The 18,978-nt window shown below is 44.1% G+C and overlaps 1 protein-coding gene across 3 annotated transcripts in view; it reads left to right on the plus strand.

The window, feature by feature from the left end:
* The window catches only part of Fam81a (family with sequence similarity 81 member A), a 54,375-nt gene extending 51,035 nt beyond the window's left edge, over positions 1–3,340 (plus strand). For all 3 annotated transcript variants that reach the window (XM_041679599.1, XM_041679600.1, XM_041679598.1), the window contains exon 9: positions 2,790–3,340. In XM_041679599.1, coding sequence (XP_041535533.1) covers positions 2,790–2,914 — 125 coding nt within the window. In that variant the 3' untranslated portion in view covers positions 2,915–3,340. The remainder of the gene's footprint in view (positions 1–2,789) is intronic.
* The last annotated feature ends 15,638 nt before the right edge of the window (positions 3,341–18,978 follow it).

Below are 18,978 nucleotides of genomic sequence, written 5' to 3' on the forward strand. Positions count from 1 at the left end.
TTTCTCAGTTGAGGGTCCCCCCTCTCTGATGACTCTATCTTGTGTCAAGTTGACATAAAACTAGCCAGCACAACCACTGATTCATCTCTTCAGCCCTCAAATGTTCTATAAATAAAAAAGTTTATTTGTATATTTAAAGTTTATGTTTTAATATATGTAACAAAATGGTTACTGTGTTCATGTAAATCCACCCATCATCTCACATGGAGGGGATATATGTGTGTTTGTGTGTGCTATATATATATATGTGTGTGTGTAAATGTATGTATATATATGTGTGTGTATGCATATTGTATATATATGTGTGTATGTATATGTGTATGGTGTGTATGTGTGTGTGTGGACATTAGTGTGTGTGTGGACATTAGTGTGTGTGTATGTATACCTTGACTCAACTCTTTCAGCAAAAACCCCAGGCAATATATTGAATTTTCTTCACAATATCTATTAGATCTCTAGACTTGTTCATTTTACCTATTCTGCTGTTTTTACCCTAAGACCTGAGTCTTCTTACTCCCCTGTCTGCCACACCATGCCTCTGGTATCTGCCATTTTATTCTGTTTTTATATATTTAATTTCTTTTCCTTGTGGATGATCATATGAAACTGTGCAACATCTTTCTTTCTGTGTGTGTCTTCCTTCATTTAGCACAGTGTTCTCTAGTCTCAGCCATGGTGTGGCAAACAGCAGGATCTGCTCCTTTGTAAGACTGAGTAATTTTGATGGCGCATACACACACCTCACTGTCTTTGTCTGTTCGCATCTCTTGACAGACACTTTAGGTTGCCTCTGTACCTCAGTTATGGGGAGTAATATTGCAATAAATATCAGAGGGCCAGGGTGGGAGGGATGGCTCAGCAGTTACACAGTGAGACCCCCACCTCAAAAATAAACAAACAAATAAAAATGGTGGGCTGGGTGTGGTGGCATACGCCTATAATCCTAGCACAGAGACAGAAAGAGGCAGGAGGATCTCTGTGAGTTCGAGGCCAGCCTGGTGTATAAAGAGAGTTCCAGGACAGCCAGGGAAGTCTTGAAAGCACCAAAAAAGGAGCCAGAGAGGTGGAACATGAGTATGAGGAACTCTTTATTAGGTGGTAGTTTTTCTTATCCATGTGTGTCTAGTAGTGGCGTTGCTGGTCATAGGATAGCTCTGCTTTTGATGTCTTTTAGGGGTCTCTCTACTGTTTTCCACTCAAGCTATGACTTTTTTTTAAATGTATGTATGTATATATGTATGTATGTATGTAGCCTTGACTGGCCTCGAACTCACTTTGTAGACCAGGCTGGCCGAGAATTCTGCCCCCCAGGTGCTGGGATTAAAGGCATAAGCCTGCACTGGGCCTTGGCTACACTGTGTTTAATTCCCACCACTGTCTATGGGATTCTGCTCTCCACATTCTCAGCACTGGTTAGTCTCCTGCTTCTCATAGCCTCCCTGCAAGTGTTAGCTGACACTTCAGTGACCTGTAGCTGCTTTCTGATGCTCAACATCTTTTCTTGTGTTTCCTTCCTTCCTTCCTTCCTTCCTTCCTTCCTTCCTTCCTTCCATTTTCTTTCTTTTGATGAGGTCTTTGGTCCAGGTTGGCCTCAAACTCTCTAGGTCGCTGAGGATAACCTTGAACTTACGATCCTTCTGCTCCCAGCTTTTGAGTGCATGTATCACAAGTATACACTGCCAAGCCCATTTTATGCGGTGCTTTATCAGGGTGGAGCCCTGGACTCTGTGCACTCTAGGTGAGCACTCTCCCCACTGAACCACATCTCCAGCTCTCTAGGACCACACATGGTTATTAGCTCTTGTGCTCATTTACTTAGTATCATGTGTCTGGGTCAATTCCTCTGTGCTGCTGTTTTGTTTCTACGATGGAGTCTAGAATGCAGGAAGCAGAGGCAGGTGGAGCTCTGTGAGTTCAAGCCCAGCCTGGTCTACAGAGCAAGTTCCAGGACAGTCGAAGCTGTTACATAGAGAAACCCTGTTTCACAAAAGGCAGGGGGGATGGAGTCTAGCTATGAAGAACAAGCTGGCCTCAAATTCAAGCTCATAGTCTTGCCTTAGTTTTCCAAGTACTGAAATGCAGGTATATGCCATACAATGCCTGACTGAACCCAGCATTTTTCTCAACAAAGTCTGTTTCCTATCTGGGGTCCACATTTAGGGTGACAGGCCCCAAGTAACCTCTTAGAACACAGCCTTTAGATGTCAGATCCTGCAGTGAGGACTGGAGCCTCAGAAATCAGAACCCTTCACTCATAACCCCACGAGATCCTGGAAACCCTGGAGCCTAGGCTCAGGCCCTGCGCTGACCTTTGGGGCCACTGGGCTGGAAGGCTTCACTGTAGAGTTCTGTCTGGTCCCATGGAAGCTGGAGGCCTACGTGCCCGGGGCTTTCTTGACCCACAGAAACCCCTGGATCTAGTAGTTTTAGACTACAGAGCAGTGTTTTGCAGAAAGTTCTTCAGCTGGGGTTCGACTACTTCCTTATGATGTGACCTGGGACAGAGGTGCTGCAGGACAGATGGATGCCCTGCCCTGTCCGTCTATCTGATCACATGTGATTTCTCTCAGCTTTGATCACGTGGTTAAAGCTACAGCCGCCCTATTTCTTGACTGTAATAGCCCCCTTTGTCATTAAAAAGCAGTTTCCATGGGGCTCTCCATCCAGGGTTGACCCCTGGAGTTGCAGCGTTTGTAGGAACCCACTGTCCCTGTCGCTGTAGACTCTGGCAGGACCCTGCCTGTAAACTGTTGACTCCCATGACATTTGCCATTTGCCTCTTCCTCAAGGGTTTACAGCCATCTACGAAAGCATAGGATCCCTGAGGCAAGTGCTGGAGGCCAAGATGAAGCTGGACAGGGACCAGCTACAGAAGCAGATCCAGCAGATGCAGAAGCCAGAAACTTCCATGTGAAGAGGGCTGGGACGAGAACCTGGCAGGAGAAGAGATAGCCTGTGGGACTAAGAACCAGACACCTTTGCAGCTGGACCATGGCTGCGTTCTGGATCCCATCCAGGGTGTGCATGTGCCAAGAAACATGTTCTCATGGGTCTAAACGTTTACCTTATTGAAAACACCTTTATTCAAAAGTCTTCAGTACAATTTTTACAACTGTATTTCCCTATCTAAGTGCAGTTGAGCCCTATGCCCTCAGATTTTGAAAGGCTTTTATGAATGAAAAGAATTTATTTTCAATGCCTGATGCTCTAGCCAAGACTACTATTTTGGGGGGAAAAAACCTGCCATGGTGTTTTTTTTAATTAAGAAATGAATAATGTATTGCTTCTCACCCTACATTAAGAGAATGGCCTGGTAGATTAGAATTCAACTTGAAGTCCACATCTGGATTGTTTTACTGTTGTCTATGCATTTAAAAAAAATGTTGGGTTATTTTCTTGTAAATCACCTGTCTTTTGTAGAGAGAAGAGATTTAACACTGGAGGGGGGGAAAAACCTTGCCATTTATATAATGAAAATAGTTTTTTAAGAACTGATAACTGCCATATAAATTGCAAATTAAGTGGAAACTTACAACATGTATCTAGATCCCTCAAGGCACAATATTTATATCCACCTAGTACCAGCTTTTAATATTTAAAGCTATTTTGGGACCCATGCACAGCCGGTATAGCCAATAGCCATATATTTAATAATGGGACGGTGACTCAGAGCAGTATGCTTATCACACAGTTAACTGTTCATCCATCGCAATGGACGTGAGGATTGTTCGGACTTTACGATTCACCTAAATGTTCCCCAAACAGACACTAAGTGCTAGGGTTTATAGACGTTTTTTGTAACTGTCTATTTGTGCCTTGGTTTTTATCACGTCACTGTACTGTCCCCTGAAAAAACAAAACATTACCAACAAAACAGAAAGTGTGGTAAACACATCAGATTATGATGTGAAACTGGGATCCTATGTATGTCCTTTTTAAGCGTCCTAACGATGTTTTCACTGTCATGACGGGACACATTCGGCATCATTCACTGGATGGTTGCACACACTTTTGTATGGGCAGAGCAAACTGAGGCTACATTTATCGTACCGTGAAGAGACGTGTGTCCCGGCACCTTGGTCGATGTTTTCTTTTCGATCACCGTGTGTGAGTTGTTAAAGACTGGAGCCTGTGCTGTTTGCTCGCCTGTGAGTACGTCATAGCAGACAGAAGACAGCATGGTGAAGTGTGAGGGTACCCCAGGAGAGAGAGCAGGAGCACTTTGAGGTTCCCGGAATGCCACCTTGTCTTCTCCTCTCCTCTCTCATTTGCAAGGACTCAGGAAAATAAAAATCGTTTTCTATTTCTAGAATAAATCACAATGAGATTCTAACTGGCTCTTACTGTTGACCCATGTAAGGGACGCTGCTAAAGTACCTAATATTTCACTCTTGGTAGCTTGACAAATTCTGTTTTAATTTGGACTCATGAGAGGTTGTATGAGGAGTATGTATCCATCGTGCATTTCTTCATTTCCCCGCGCATCTTTGCATCTCTAGAAAGGAAGATTTTTCCGCCTGGGAGAAGTCGCTGGTGTTCAGAAAGCCCGTTTTCCCCTTTGTGTGAGGCTAGCCATGTTCCATGGAGTGATCAAGCACAAGGATCAGGACAGGGCCACACCCCCTCAGTGTCTCTGTCCTCTGGGGGCTCTGAGGGAGAAGGATGAGCACAGATGTCGCCTGGGAAGAGGGGCACAGGGGACACCAGCTAACTCCGGCCCAGCAGGTGGTGTATGCAGGTGGAATCACCTAGGTGCTCACTTAGGTCTGCCTAAGTGTGTGCTGCAGACCTGAGACGGGGATTCTGCACCCTGGCCGCGTGGGGTCCCTCAGGGTGTTTGAAGAGTCACAGATGCTGAGCAACCTCCAGACTTAGTCAGAGCATCTGGGAGGCAGTCACCAGCATCAGTGCCCTCCCCCGCCCCCCGCTAAGCCCCAGTGTTTTGGTGTGTAGCTGGGAGGCCAGCCATCCAGTGAAGACAATAGAGTTCTCTTCTAGCCAAAGTTTAAAGGAGAATCAGCTATCCTGTCTTTTCCTTTACCAGAGATTTGCAATAAAAAGAATAAAATTTCCAAATATACGTGGCATGGGACTTTTAAATGGAAAGTTTTTGAGTGTGGGGTGAAAACTTTGGCAGGCCACCTGCCTTAGTAAAGATACCACTTGGCTTTCTTTCTTTTTTTTAATTTTGAAAAAAAAATATTTAACTCCATATTTCCAAATGGGAATCTTTAAACAGATGGTGGAGGCCTGGCCTACAAGTCAGAATTAAAACCCATCATTCCTCTGGTTATTGAGGTGAGGGTAGCTTACTGGGACCCATGAATTTGAACCACTTGGCTCTCTTGAGCAATCTGACACTGACATCCCGGTAGGCCTTCCAAGGCCACTGCTGATGGCATCACCCACGGGGAACCAGGGTCTCAGGTCCCTGCTGCCTCTGGAATCATGCCAGTGAGCGGTTCCTGGCTGTGTGCCATGGACCCGTGCTGAGGTTTTTACAGAATCCTTCTTTAACCCCATGCGTTCACGTGTGCGTGTGTGTGTGTGCGCATGAGCATTGGCTCGAGGATGTCAGAAGAGGGCACGGGGTCATCTGGAGCTGGAGTTCCAGATGGTTGTGAGCCACCTGCCATGGGTGCTGGGAACTGAACTCATGTCCTTTGGAAGAGCAACAAGTGATCTCAGCTGTACCTTCTCCTCAGCTCCTGTGCTCAGACTCGTGTGTGCTCATTCCTTTTGTTTGACAGTGTCTAGTTCAGTACCATTTGTCCCCCCCCCCATTTAATGGAGAAAATCAAGTCACATAAAAAGGAAGCAGCGTGCCTCAAATCCTACAGCTCGTTAGTAGGAGACCTGATTCTGGTAGGCACCTGGATTATATATCCTGGCATTCCCCATCTGCCAAGCCCTCACCGCAGCCTGACTCTGCCCTGCTATCTCATTACCTTTGTATTTTAAAGCCAGCGAGCTGGAGGGGTTGGTGGGGGAGGTGAGAAGAGCTAGGATGCTAGCATGGACTTTGAAAAGTATAACAGGTACTTAAGATACAGAAGAAACCTGGGAGCTAGCATGAGCTCTGATATGCTACTAAGCACATTGGGTAGTGAGTGACCACAGGTCCCTATGCCAGAGATAAGGAGAGGACTTCTTTTGGTGGAGAGGAACAAGCGTCACAAGTTCCCGAGGAATTCTGGCTTTTATCTGACTCCCAGAACTCCTCCTACAGTTCAGGTGAGCCCATTTCTGGATATTTGGAATTTGGAATTAGAGTTTCCTTTGAACCTGACAGGTTTGGAAACTCAAACTCAGGTTCAGGGGGTTTTGCTGTAAAGCGTTTACCAGTCAAGGCATCTCCCCAGTCCTAAATTCACTAACTCCTGTATAGCAATAATTAACCTATCAAAAAGGAAATCAGGCCAGGTGGTGGTGACACAAGTCTTTAATTTCAGCACTTGGGAGGGAGAGGCAGGAGGATCTCTGAGTTCAAGGCCAGCCTGGTCTACAAAGCAAGTTTCAGGATAGCCAGGGATACACAGAGAAAGCTTGTCTTGAAAAGCCATCCGCAAACCTGAGAACAAATCTAACCAGTATGTTAAAGACCTGTACAGTAAAATTATAGAACACCGAGAAAAGGAAGTAAGACTTCACGTTTGGCAGAATGAAGGTTGTGAAAGAAGTCGCATTCTGTTGACCCAGCGCATTCCCATCAGAATTCCCGAGTCGTTCTTCACAGAGACAAAACAATAGTTATAAAATCCTCACGGAAGCAGAAATGACCCTGAACTGCAAAGGCAACCTTGAATAGAAGAGCAACCACCATGATGAACACCATGGCCGTAAACAACGCAGGGAAGCCAGGGTTTATTTCGGCTGACAGCCTTCAGCTCATTCATGGCCCATTGCTGTGGGAAACCAAGCAGGAATGGAAGCAGAGAACACCACGGGCTGCTCACTGGCTTGCTTCCTGTCGTTGGCTTACACCACCCAGGGCTGCTGCTGAGGGACAGCACCATCCACAGTGAGCTGGAGCCTCCCTCATCGATCATTAATCAAGAAAGTGCTCCACAGACTTGCCCGCAGAACTATCTGACGGAGGCAATTCTTCTGTTGAGGTTCTCTCTTCCCATATGACTCTGGCTTGTGTCAAGTTGTCAAAAGCTAACTGCCGGGAAGGAGGTGCTTGCTACTAAATCTGATGACATGGGACCCCCATACTGGAAAGGGTGAACCCGACTCCTATAAATTGCCTCTGACCTCCACATTTGTGCAACTGCAGGGGTGGCTGCCAACAAATGAAAACATGTTTTAAAAGGCCAGGTGTGTGCTTCTGAGCCCAGAACTCAGGAGGCAGAGGAGGGTGGATCTCTGAGTCTGAGACAAGTCTGGTCTCCATAGTAAATTCCAGGCCCAGGTGGAGTTACACGGTGAGACCTTGTCCAAAAATAATAAATAAACAGACACATAATTGACATATGATAGATATTGCATCAAGTTAAAAAAGCTACACCACAAAGGAATCAATTCCTGGAGTGAAAAGCCTGAAGAATAAGAAAAAAATTGTCTGTCAACTTTGTTTAAATTAATAATTGGAACTAAAAGTTTAAATGCCAAAAGAACAAATCCATCAAAACTTCAATAGAATTTTCAAAAGAAATCCAATAAATGGTTGATAAAGTCGTGAGAAGTGTTCAAAGCCACAATTAGCCACCAGAGAAATGCAAATCAAAAGTACATTGAGGCTCCATATCATCTCAGCGAGAATAGCTGTTCTTAAGAAGACAAAGGGAACAAGACAATGGCTCAGTGGTGAAGAGTACCTAACCATTCTTCCAGAGGACACAAGTTCAATTCCCAGCACCCTTATAAAAAACCTCACAACTGTCTACTACTCCAGTTCAGGGGATCCAACACCTCTGCACACACACGACTTAAAAAATAATAAAAACTAGAAGCCAAGCAATAGGCCAGGCATGGCACCCTAAGCAGGAGGACGGAAAGTTCAAGTCTAGCTTGTGCTACACAGTGAAATTGTCTCAAAGGTCAAAACAACACAAATGCAGGCGAGAACATGGGTAAAAGAGTGAAGAGATGGCTCACAGTAAAGAGCACTTCATATTTCTGCAGAAGACCCAGGTTTGGTTCCCAGCATCCACATGGTGATAACTCCAGTCCCAGAGGATCCAACACCCTCTTCTGGCCTCTGTAGGTACTGCACACAGGTGCCGCACAGACATAGATGCTGGCAAAATACACATAAAAATAAGTAAATGCTCATAAGTAATTTTTAAAAGAAACACATTCTGCTATAGGGATGTAAACTAGTTCCCCTACTCTGTAAATCAACGTAGACGTTGGTGAAATAACTTCCATATGATTTAATCATCCTGCTTCTGGAAGCAGTCAAAGTTCACATGAGACCAGAGTGCCCGCACGTCCATGTTTGTGTTGGTGCTGTGTGCAACAGTGGAATCATGGGACCAGCCCATCGCTGTACAAACGGATGAAGGGAAGGTGGCATAATCTTCAACCATAGTGGAGAGTAGAGTTGCACCCTTTGCAGGGAGAGGATCATGTTCATCACTGGAGTCAGACTCCTAAGCGCAAATATCATCTATTTTCTCTTATATATAAAATGTAGAATTTTGTTTAAAAGACATTAAAGTAGAAGGGAGACTGCTTGGGGAGAAGATAGGACCAATGAGTTGAGTGGGAAAGAAAGGGGGCAATGGGGGATGAATATAATTGAGTACGTTCTATATTTGTGTGAAAATTTCATGATACTTACTGGCTTGTACAATTAATGTATAGTAATTTTAAATTATTGACCAGAGTCTGGAGAGGTAGTTCCGTGGTTTCACAGTCAGGAAAACTCGAGTTTGGATCTCCAGTCCCTATATAAAAAGCCAGGCTTGGTGGCATGTGCTGTAACTCCATCTCTGAGAGGGCAGGCAGGCAGGTCACAGGAACTCATAGGCCAGCCAGTCTGGCTGAAACTGAGAGACATTGTTCAGGAGAGAAACTGTCACAAAAAGTAAGGTGGAGAGTGACAGTGGAGTCCATCCTGAGATCAACCTCTGACCTCTGTATGCGTACATACAAGAGTGAGTGCAGCTGCACGCCCATGTGTACATGCATCAAACACACACACACACACACACACACACACACTTGAACAAAGTTATCTTAAGTAAAGGCCAGGAGCTAGAGAGATGATCGGCATTAAAAAGCACTTGCTGCTATTTTAGAGGACCCAGGTTCCATTCCCAGCATCTCAATGGTGGCTCACAACCAACTGGAATTGTTCCTGTGAATCCAATGGCCATCCAGGCACATATGTAGTACATGGATATGCCAGCAGACAAAACACCCATAAAACACTTTTTAAAAATTTAAATAGAGTCTGTGTCATCTGAGGCCATTATTCATACTCTGATGCAACAATTTATAAATATTGGACACTTTATTTATCGAGGTTTTTTTGGTTAATTTTTAATTTTAGACATTTTAACCAAGTGTTATTTAGCCTGATAACTGAGACCTCTGGCTCTCCCTCCTTTTCATTTTGCATTAAGTTCAGGGCTTCTCTCACCATACCCTGACCCTAACCCTGACCAGCTATATGGAAATCTGGGACTAAATGCAGCAATCAATAAATATGATTAGCTTGTCTCGGACGTATCTGATGGCTTTGGATGGTCTGGTCTGTTTTTTTATTCCTGTCATTCTTGGTTTACTTTGAAAACTCTGTGGACTCAGCTTTTCTCAGGACTAGGTTGAGTCACAAAGATCTGAATGAACTGTGACACCTGTAGGATATAGAGGCGAGGGGGGTGAGGTGGGGGGAGGGAGGGAGGGAAGGAGAGAGAGAGAGAGAGAGAGAGAGAGAGAGAGAGAGAGTAAAGGTGTTTGCTGCCCCTACACGGCAATGGAAACTGTTAAGGACTCTGTCCTGGGAGAGCCTGGAAGCAAGGCCTTCATTCATTATTAATTCCCGCCTTCCTGCCTCAGTGAATAGACCTGGGAGAATCGTTGGGCTCAGCTCTTTCTGGAGCATCAAACTAAGGGTAGAGAAGGTAGAAGCAGGTTTTTGAGGAGATCCGCTTGGCAGTTCAGGAAGTCCTTAGCTGCAGTGTGGGCAGGACCAGCTCTGCAGACTCACAGTTCCCCTTACAGGGTGTGGGTCTCACAGGAGGTGACAGAAAACAAACAAGTGTGCGCCAGGCCTGGCAGGAGGTGGACGGGTATCAGCACAAGACACTCCAAGATCAAGTTCTCAGCACAAAGGAGATTTATGTGCCCCAGAGGGACAAAGGGCAGGGATAAGAGACAAGGATGGGAGGTAGAGGATGAGTGAGAAGGGGGGAAGGAACCAGGGAGAAGGGGACAGAGGACTGCCTCTGACTAGAGATGAGACAGAGTGGCCCAGAGACAAATGGCAGTTTATAAAGGTAAAAGGGGAAACCCCGTGTTAGGATGAGGTGTTTAGCTTTGATTGAACATGTTACTTAGAGCAGCAAAAAGGGGCTTTTGATTATTGGACTAAAATACTTTGATAGCTGGACCTTGGCAGTCAGCCTTAGGGAGAGGAAGTGGTCAAACCAAGAAATAGACCTTGGTAGCTAGCTTTAGGAATGTAACCTAACGGTTTTTAGCAGGGAAGAGGGAATGGGGGAAAGTGCAAGACCTGCCAGAGCCATGTTTATGCTCTGGCTGGCTAGAGTCCCTTCATTTTGGAGGAAAACAGTATGTGTGTGCAGGTCATAAAACTAGAAGGGGGAGAGGCCAGCAAGTGGGGTGCTGCACAAACCCATCCAACTGAGTTTCATCCCTAGAACCTAGGTAAAAGGCAGAAGGCAAGAAGCAACTCCACAAAGTTGTCTTCTGACCTCTACACACATTGTGGCGTGCACACATGGTAATAAATAAAAAGACTTAGAAACTAGAGATTGCGAGATATACGGAGAGATCCGGAGACGGGTAATGAAACATGCGTGACATGAAAGCAGAAGTGGGGACTGTCTGGGGGAAGAAGAGAACCAGCTGGAGGGAGGGGAGGACTGAGGGAGAGGCGGGTGGGGAGGCCCATGGATTAGAATGACTACAATGACATGAATGCGTGGAAACGGCTTACGGAAACCCAGTATTTTGCATGCCAACTAAAAACATTGAAGTGTATTGGCTACTTGGTACATGGCCCTGACAACATGCCTGCCAGCAGCAACTCAAGATGGAAGGTTTATTTTGGCTCACAGCTCACACACAGTTCGTAAAGACATAGGCCTCCAGGGCAGCAGAGGCCAGGCTGTTTGTCACACTGTGTCTGCAGCCAGGAGGAAAGAGGGGGGAATGCTGGTACCCAGCTTATTTTCTCTGTTTTATTCAGTCCACGCCCCTAGCCCATGGAACTGTGCCACCCACACCTAGGATGTGTCTTCCCACTTCAACCGGCTTAATCTAGAAGCTCCCTCACAGACAGGACCAGGGGCTTGCTGCCTAGCAGACTGTAATCTCAGTAAGTTGATCATCAGTATTAGCCATCACAAGCAGGGAAGGAGAAAGGGAAGAAGGGAGGGAGGAAGAGAGGAAGGGAGGGAGGAAAGGAGGAAGGGGTGAAGGGAGAAAAAAGAGAAGTCACATACAAACTCTGGAAAGATGAAGAGGTGTGTCGGCTTGCTTCTCTTGCATCCAGCTCATATTTGGGTCCCAGCACCCACATCAGCAGCTCACAACTGCTTGTAATTCAGTTCCCCAGGTGATGTGGGAGTGTCATATATCAATCTGTTGATTTCATTGGTTAAGCAATAAAGAAACTGCTTGGCCCTGTGGGTGGAGTAAACAGAACAAAATGCTGGGAGGAAGAGGAAGTGAGGTCAGACTCCACATCTCTCCTCTCGGGAGCAGACGCCTCAGAGAGAGACGCCATGCCCCGCTCCCGGGATGAAGCTCCGACCCAGGATGGACTAGGCTAGAATCTTCCTGGTAAGACCGGTTCTCACAGATTATTAGAGATGGGTTGATCGGGATATCAGAATTAGTCAGTAAAGGCTAGAGCTAAAGGGCCAAGCAGTGTTTAAATGAATACAGTTTGTGTGTTGTTATTTCGGGGCATAAGCTAGAGCCAGCCTTGGGGGCGGCCGGGGTGCTGGGGACGCAGCCCCGCCGCCCATATTACTACACCCAGGGGATCCGATGCCCTCTCTGGACTCCACGGGCACCTACGTGCATGTTGTGCTCACACACACAGTTATACACACACAAGCTATTCGTTAAAAAGAATACACTGACTCCGAAGAGATGGCTCTGTGGGTAAATGTGTCTGCTGCCAAGCTTGATTACCTGAGTTTGGTCCCCAGGACTCACGTGGTGGGAGAAGAGCACCAGCTCCAGGAGGCCACCCTCTGACATCCACCTCCGTCATGGCACATGCAAGCCCACACATATGCACACAAAATAAATAAATGTAATCTAGGGAGGCTGGAGACATGGCTCAGTGATTAAGAGTATATCCTGCTCTTGCAGAGGACCCAAGTTCAGCTCCCAGAACCCATATTAAGCAGCTCATGAATGCTGAAACTCCAGCTCCAGGGGAGCTCCAGGGGATCCAGCACCCTACTTTACTTTCTTCTGACCTCTGTGGGAACCCATATAAACAAGGCATACACTCACACACACATAAGTAAAAACAAAATAAGTTGGGGCTGGAGAGATGACTCAGTGGCTAAGAGCACTGGCTGCTCTTGCGGAGGACCTGGGTTCCATTCCTAGCAGTCCATGGTGGCTCACAATCACCAGCAACTCAAGTTCCAGGGCATCCAATGTCCCCTTTTCACCTCTGAAGGCACCAGGCATGCACACGGCACACAGACACACATGCAGGCAAAAACACTCATATAAATAAAATAGAAACAAATAAGTTAAAAAAATAAATCCTTAAAAAATTAAATGTGATTTAAAAAAATAACGGAAAAAAGAACAAAATGAACTAATTAATGCAATTTTATTAAATAATCTTTCTGAAGAGTCTGTATTTGGGGGTTAAATTCCCAAAAGGAAGATAAGACAATTGGGACCACTAAATGAAGCCTTCCAAACCCCTCCAAAGCAATTTGGGGGCATTTCACCTTTTCCATGTATTATTTTGTGTAAGGTGAAAAATACGTTTTTTGCAGGTTTCTCTTACAGTTGTTTCAAAATCTAGAGAGAGTAGATGTATCTGATTTCATAAGACCCAGGAACCAGAAAAATCTCAGCTCAGCTGAGAATCCGGAGCCAGTGTTTACCACCAGATGGCGAAAGACGTTAAAATTTCATGAGCCAGCTGCCACTCTTCCCTTTTTCAAAGGTCCTAAGGATGATCCAGGCGGGGGACTTTGGGACTCACCCCCCCCACCACCAAGAGCCCTTCTCACACCACTGTGTTACTGTCTTTATTCCCATTCTTAGAAAGAGAAACTAAGTCTATTTGATTTTAAAGTTTTATTGCATTTATTTGTTGTGGGGGGGGGGGAGGGGGCGCTGGGGTGAGCATGCCGCAGCATGAATGGAGATCATTCATGAATGGAGGACAAGTTTTGGGGGTCTGTTCCTTCCTTCGACCACGTGGATCCAGGGGAACTCAGGAACTCAGGTTTGGCAGCAAGTGCCTTCGTGAGCTGAGCCATCTGGGTGGCCCCAGTGTTACTCATGTTAATTGATTGTCATCTGTTTGACAGGCACGTTAAAGTACATATCTCATTTTATGGCCCAGTGAGCAAGAAATTCCTGCCTCCATTTTACAATAGGAAAATGAAATCTCTAGCTCGGTTCTGGGTATTTAGAGAGTCTAGAGGGGTTGAGTACCCAGCTCTTGGCTTCAGGCTTTGTGGTTTTCTACCACAATTTATGACATTCTGGTCACTTCTAGGAAAAAAGCCCTGTGTTGGAGCCTTGTGCTGTGGGGCAGTGCACACAGGTCTGCATTTCTTAGACTTTGAGAGCTACAGAAAGCAAGCAGGAGAATTTGAAACATCTGTGTGTGAAACCAGGAGGGAGGGAGTTACACATGAAGCAGAAGAAACACATAGCAAACAGTGTGTTGGTGGCTGTATCTCCTGATGGTCAGAATGAATGGCATTCTTCAACCTCTGTATGCTAAACAAAGGGACCGAATCCTCACAAGACCTGACATCATTAATAATGCCACTTGCATTGTGGGTTTGGTGAGCTCCCTTTGTGGCCTTTTCTAGAGGTTCATGGGAAGAAATAACTGAAAAGGTGGATCCGGTCCACCATGACATGGCAGATAATCAATCACCTTATACTATGAATGTATCACCCACCTCATAAATATTCATAAAAACTCCTTTACAATCCACAATGCAGAACTCGCAGGACAACTTCCTGCCTTGGGGAAGCCCACTCCAATCTATCTTTAGAGAGTCTGCTTTGCTTAGCTTTGCTAAATAAACTTCTGCTTATATTGAGACTGTCTTTGACTTAGCACTTTCCTTTAGAAAGACAAGATGTGAGCCTGCTGGGTGTGGGTAAACATGCTGGCTACCACATCTGCCTACATGGGTTTGATTCCCTGAACCACCACACACTGGAAGGAGAGAACAGATTCACGTTGTCCTTTGACCTCCATTTGTGTAGGCAGGCAGGCAGGTGCACGCGTGCACACACACACACACACCCCCCACACAGCTCTCTGATATCAGGAAAATGCCAAGGTCCTTGGTTTCAGAGATAGCAGTTACATAACCGTGCTTCAAGGATGCTCAGCCACAAAAGCGCAGCCAACCTTTAGGCACAGTTACCAAGAGGCAGAAGCAGCTGTCCTCGGCTGCCACACATCTAAGTCCTTGTCTGCCAGGTGTCACTTCTTTCCTCTTCTCTCACTGCCCCTCTTGCCATGTGTTCTCTACTGGTCACTGTAAATAGAGCCTCTCAAGTGGTCTTTTATTTGGAATGTCTCTCACTGAAAATGCTTGATAGAGAGATGGCTCCTCTTTAAACTGTCAACTCCAAGTCCTAACTCCCTCTAAGAATGCAAGCTATTATCTGGTGTCTATGTGGAGATTTGAATCAGAACAGCTCCCATAGGTTCATATATTTGAATCTTTAGTCATTAGGGAGTGGCACTATTTGACAGGGATTAGGAGGTGTGGCCTTGTAGGAATAGGTGTAGTGTTCCTTGTTGGAGGAAGTCTGTCACTGAGGGTGGGCTTTGGGGTTTCAGAAGTCCAAGCCAGGCCTAACAGGCCTAGTGACTTTCTCTCTGCCTGCTGCCTGCAGATATGGTTGTAGAACTCTCTTCTACCATGTTTACCTGCCTGTCACTATGCTCCCTTCCATGAGGATGATGGGCTAAACCTCTGAAACTATAAGCAAGCTCTAATTAAATGGCTTTTATTTATTTATTTGGTCTTTAACCTGAATTCAAGGCCAGGTCCACAGAGTGAGCTCCAGGACAGTCAGGGCTACACAAAGAAACCATGACTCAAAAATCAAAACAAACAAAAAGGCTTTCTTTTATAAGAGTTTTCATGGTCATAGTGTCTCCTCACAGCAATAGAACATTGACTAAGAGTCTAGAAAGTGGGTGATTGATGAGGAATCTTTGTCAGCCAATGATCTTTAAGAGGTGGGACCAGGTTAGGGAGTGATCTTTTGGGTACCTGGAGAAAAACACCAGGTGGCTCAGGATTCCCTCTCTCTCTCTCTCTCTCTCTCTCTCTCTCTCTCTCTCTCGTTCCTATGCTACACAGCTGAGCTTGGACTTCTCGTTCCTGTTTCGTGAGTTTGCCCCTTATAATAAAAACAAAACATAATTTGTTCGCCTTGGAGTTAGCCTGGTATTTTTCGACCTGCGTTATTTCAATAGTTGGCGCTTAACATGGGGTTTGAGGACCCCCTGCCACCCCGTGGCTCCAGCTAGCTGCTGCTAGACTTTACATGGTGCATTTGGGTATTTGGGTAGCCCTGAGTAGCCATTCTGCAACAGACTATGGCATTGGCTGTGTCTTGAGGCAGTTTGTGGGTCCAATTTGCCTTGCTGTCCCTGCACTGCTGCTGACCAGTCAGGGATCTCCACAGAGCACACAGTCTGTGATATACACTGAATAACTGCTTTTAATTTGAGCATATTTTTCAGTATCTAATGCGCTAAAAACAATTTGAACTGTTCAATCTGACCATGCAGCTACAACTGCAACATCTACTGGCTGGTAACAGTTATTGCACCTACTCCAATGCATTGCAGGTGAGATTTATAAGGTCAAATTTATAATTTAAAAGGTCAAGATGACAGATAATTTAACAATACAAGAGTTCAACAGCTGTTTTACTTATACCATAGGTGGTATTATACAAGGCTATGTGATTTCTCTTTTATATTCCTTTATTTGATTCTGGGGATTAGCTTTGTCCTTCATATTTTATCCTTACAAACATGGTTTGATAAAAGGGCCAAGAATGAGACACTTTTAGAAGTGATATAGTCTTTACAGACTGAAAATGACCAACTAAAAGGAAAAAAATCAGCACTCTGGAGAAGGATAGGACCAATTTGACGGACAAAACCCAGGCAATGACAGAGGGTACTGAGATACTGTCTGAGAAAATTCGTGCTGTTAAATATATTAATCAAAATCTGTTGAACAGCTGTGATAGATTGATTGATAAAGTATCTCTTCAGGAAGGTAATATGTGCATTATAAAAATTACATCCAAGGATGTGTCGTTATCTTTACTGGACAGACTTCATATCTTGAAATCCTCAATGAGGACATTAGAACAAAACACCAAACAGGAGATCCAGACTTTACAAAAGGCAATGATAAAAAGATTTATAAAGATTAAAAAATTTATAAATTTAATGACCAGGAACAAAAGGTACAAAGACAAAATTTAGCCTCATCAGTACATACCAAACTCTGGGATAGCTTACCCAGAGTTTTAACTGCCTATCCAGTAATCTCAAAAAGGCCATCTGGCGCCATGGAAGCCCATATGTATGAGTAATCAAAGAAAATTAAACAAACAATAGTTAATTATGAAATACATTCACCCTTTGTTAGGAAAATGGTCAGAACATGGGCTTCAAGCAATAAGGCAACCCTATAAGATTGGCTTTAATTGATCTCAATGGTCCTAGAAAATGGACTGCAGCTTTTTAAAAAATGTTATTAAATAAAAAAAAGCAAAAGATTTTCAGATATATATATATAAGAGGAAAAATTGAATGGGATAATAGATAATTTAGTGTAAACTTATTCATAATAATAATAGTCTTAATAAAGTAAATGCTTGTGAGCTATTATTTATGGACAATTTACATTGGTATAGTTTTTGTATGGTTTTGTATAGTTTATATTTTGTATTTTTGTATATTGATACAAGTTCAAATTATATTTGTTATTTCTGCTTACAATATTGTACACCTATGCAAAGTTCTTTTATCAGATTATATGTATGCATGTTTCTACCTCTGTTTAAGACATTCTGTATATTGATACAATTTTTAGAGTATATTTTCATATTTTATTATATAGTCCTACCTCTGATCAAGATACTTATACATTGTTTACATTTTGAGGTTATTTTCCGAATTCACTGCATAGTTGTTTACAAGTATGATATAAAGTCTTGGCCTTTAAGTTATACAGGTATTAGATATTATAGGTCAATAGTTATTCATGTTTGTTATACATATAGTCAGATTAATTGGGTTCTTTAGCTACATAGAGATTGTATTCTGCCTAGATATGTAATCTTCAACCACTTCAAGGATCTGTAAAATATGGCATTTAAATAACTTAGGATTGTGTTGACATGAAACACGATTGCTCCTGACAGCACCATTCTATTCCTGAGAGAATGCTGAGCACCAAAGACACTCCACTTGGAGTTTGTTTTCTTCTTGGCACAATTGGCCTTTGGGCATGAAACTGCCCATGCCTCAACCACTGACAAAGTACATGGTATCTGTTCTAGATAAGCAGGGCACACACAAAGAAAGACTGCAAACCTTGCCAAGACAGGGTAAGATGGTTCTGAAAATTTTTCAGCCTCTGAAAATGGTCTGTCAGTTACTCTAGGCCTTTGCAAAAGTTGATTGCTATCAACATTGCAAATGAGACTTTGGATGATTGCTCAGGTCTTCAATGGGGTTGAAGATTAGATAGTCTTAATTACCTTTCTTTTATTATTTAGCCAAGCCATCTCTGATGCAAGACTTAAACTCTTTATTAGAATGTTTATTATACATTTAACAGGTATTCCTTGCTTAATATTGTTTATGTTGGTTGTAATTTTATACTTAATATCTGTTCCTATTGTACATAGCTTTGTATTGGGTTTGGAAAACTCTTATTTAGACAAAAGGGGAGGTAATGGGGAATCTTTGTCAGCTAATAATCTTTAAGAAGTGGGACCAGGTTAGGGTGTGACCTTTTTGGTACCTGGAGAAAAACACCAGGCGGCTCAGGGTTTGCGCTCTCTCTCTCTCTCTCTCTCTCTCTCTCTCTCTCTCTCTCTCGTACCTATGTTACACAGCTGATGTTGGACTTCTTGTTCCTGTTTCATGAGTTTGCCCCTTATAATAAAAACAAAACATAATTTTGTTTGCCTTGGAGTTAGCCTGGTATTTTTTGACTCAGGTTATTTCAACAGGTAATAACTAATGGGTAGCCAACTGATACTGTGAGATAAATGTTTACAGCTGTAGAAGAGAAGCGGAGAACTTTCTGAGAGCCCAGACATGACTGTAAAAGCATTTCCATGGGTGGGTGGAGGCTTAGGCTTTGTTCAGCTGTCAAATATGAGGAAGAGGCATAAATGGTTAAAGGAACACTTGCTTTGAGGACAGAAGGATAGAAACCCAGCGCTGGGGCAGATGGTGATAGAGAGAGAGGCCTAAGATGACACCAGAGTAGTTAGGGCTGTGGAGAGAAGCACACACTGTTTTGAAGACAACATCTCACTATGTGCTATAGC

This window comes from Microtus oregoni, unplaced genomic scaffold (genome assembly GCF_018167655.1).
Source record: "Microtus oregoni isolate MIOR12 unplaced genomic scaffold, Mior012 000032F_ref0000030, whole genome shotgun sequence".
In the NCBI taxonomy this organism is placed as follows: Eukaryota; Metazoa; Chordata; class Mammalia; order Rodentia; family Cricetidae; genus Microtus; species Microtus oregoni.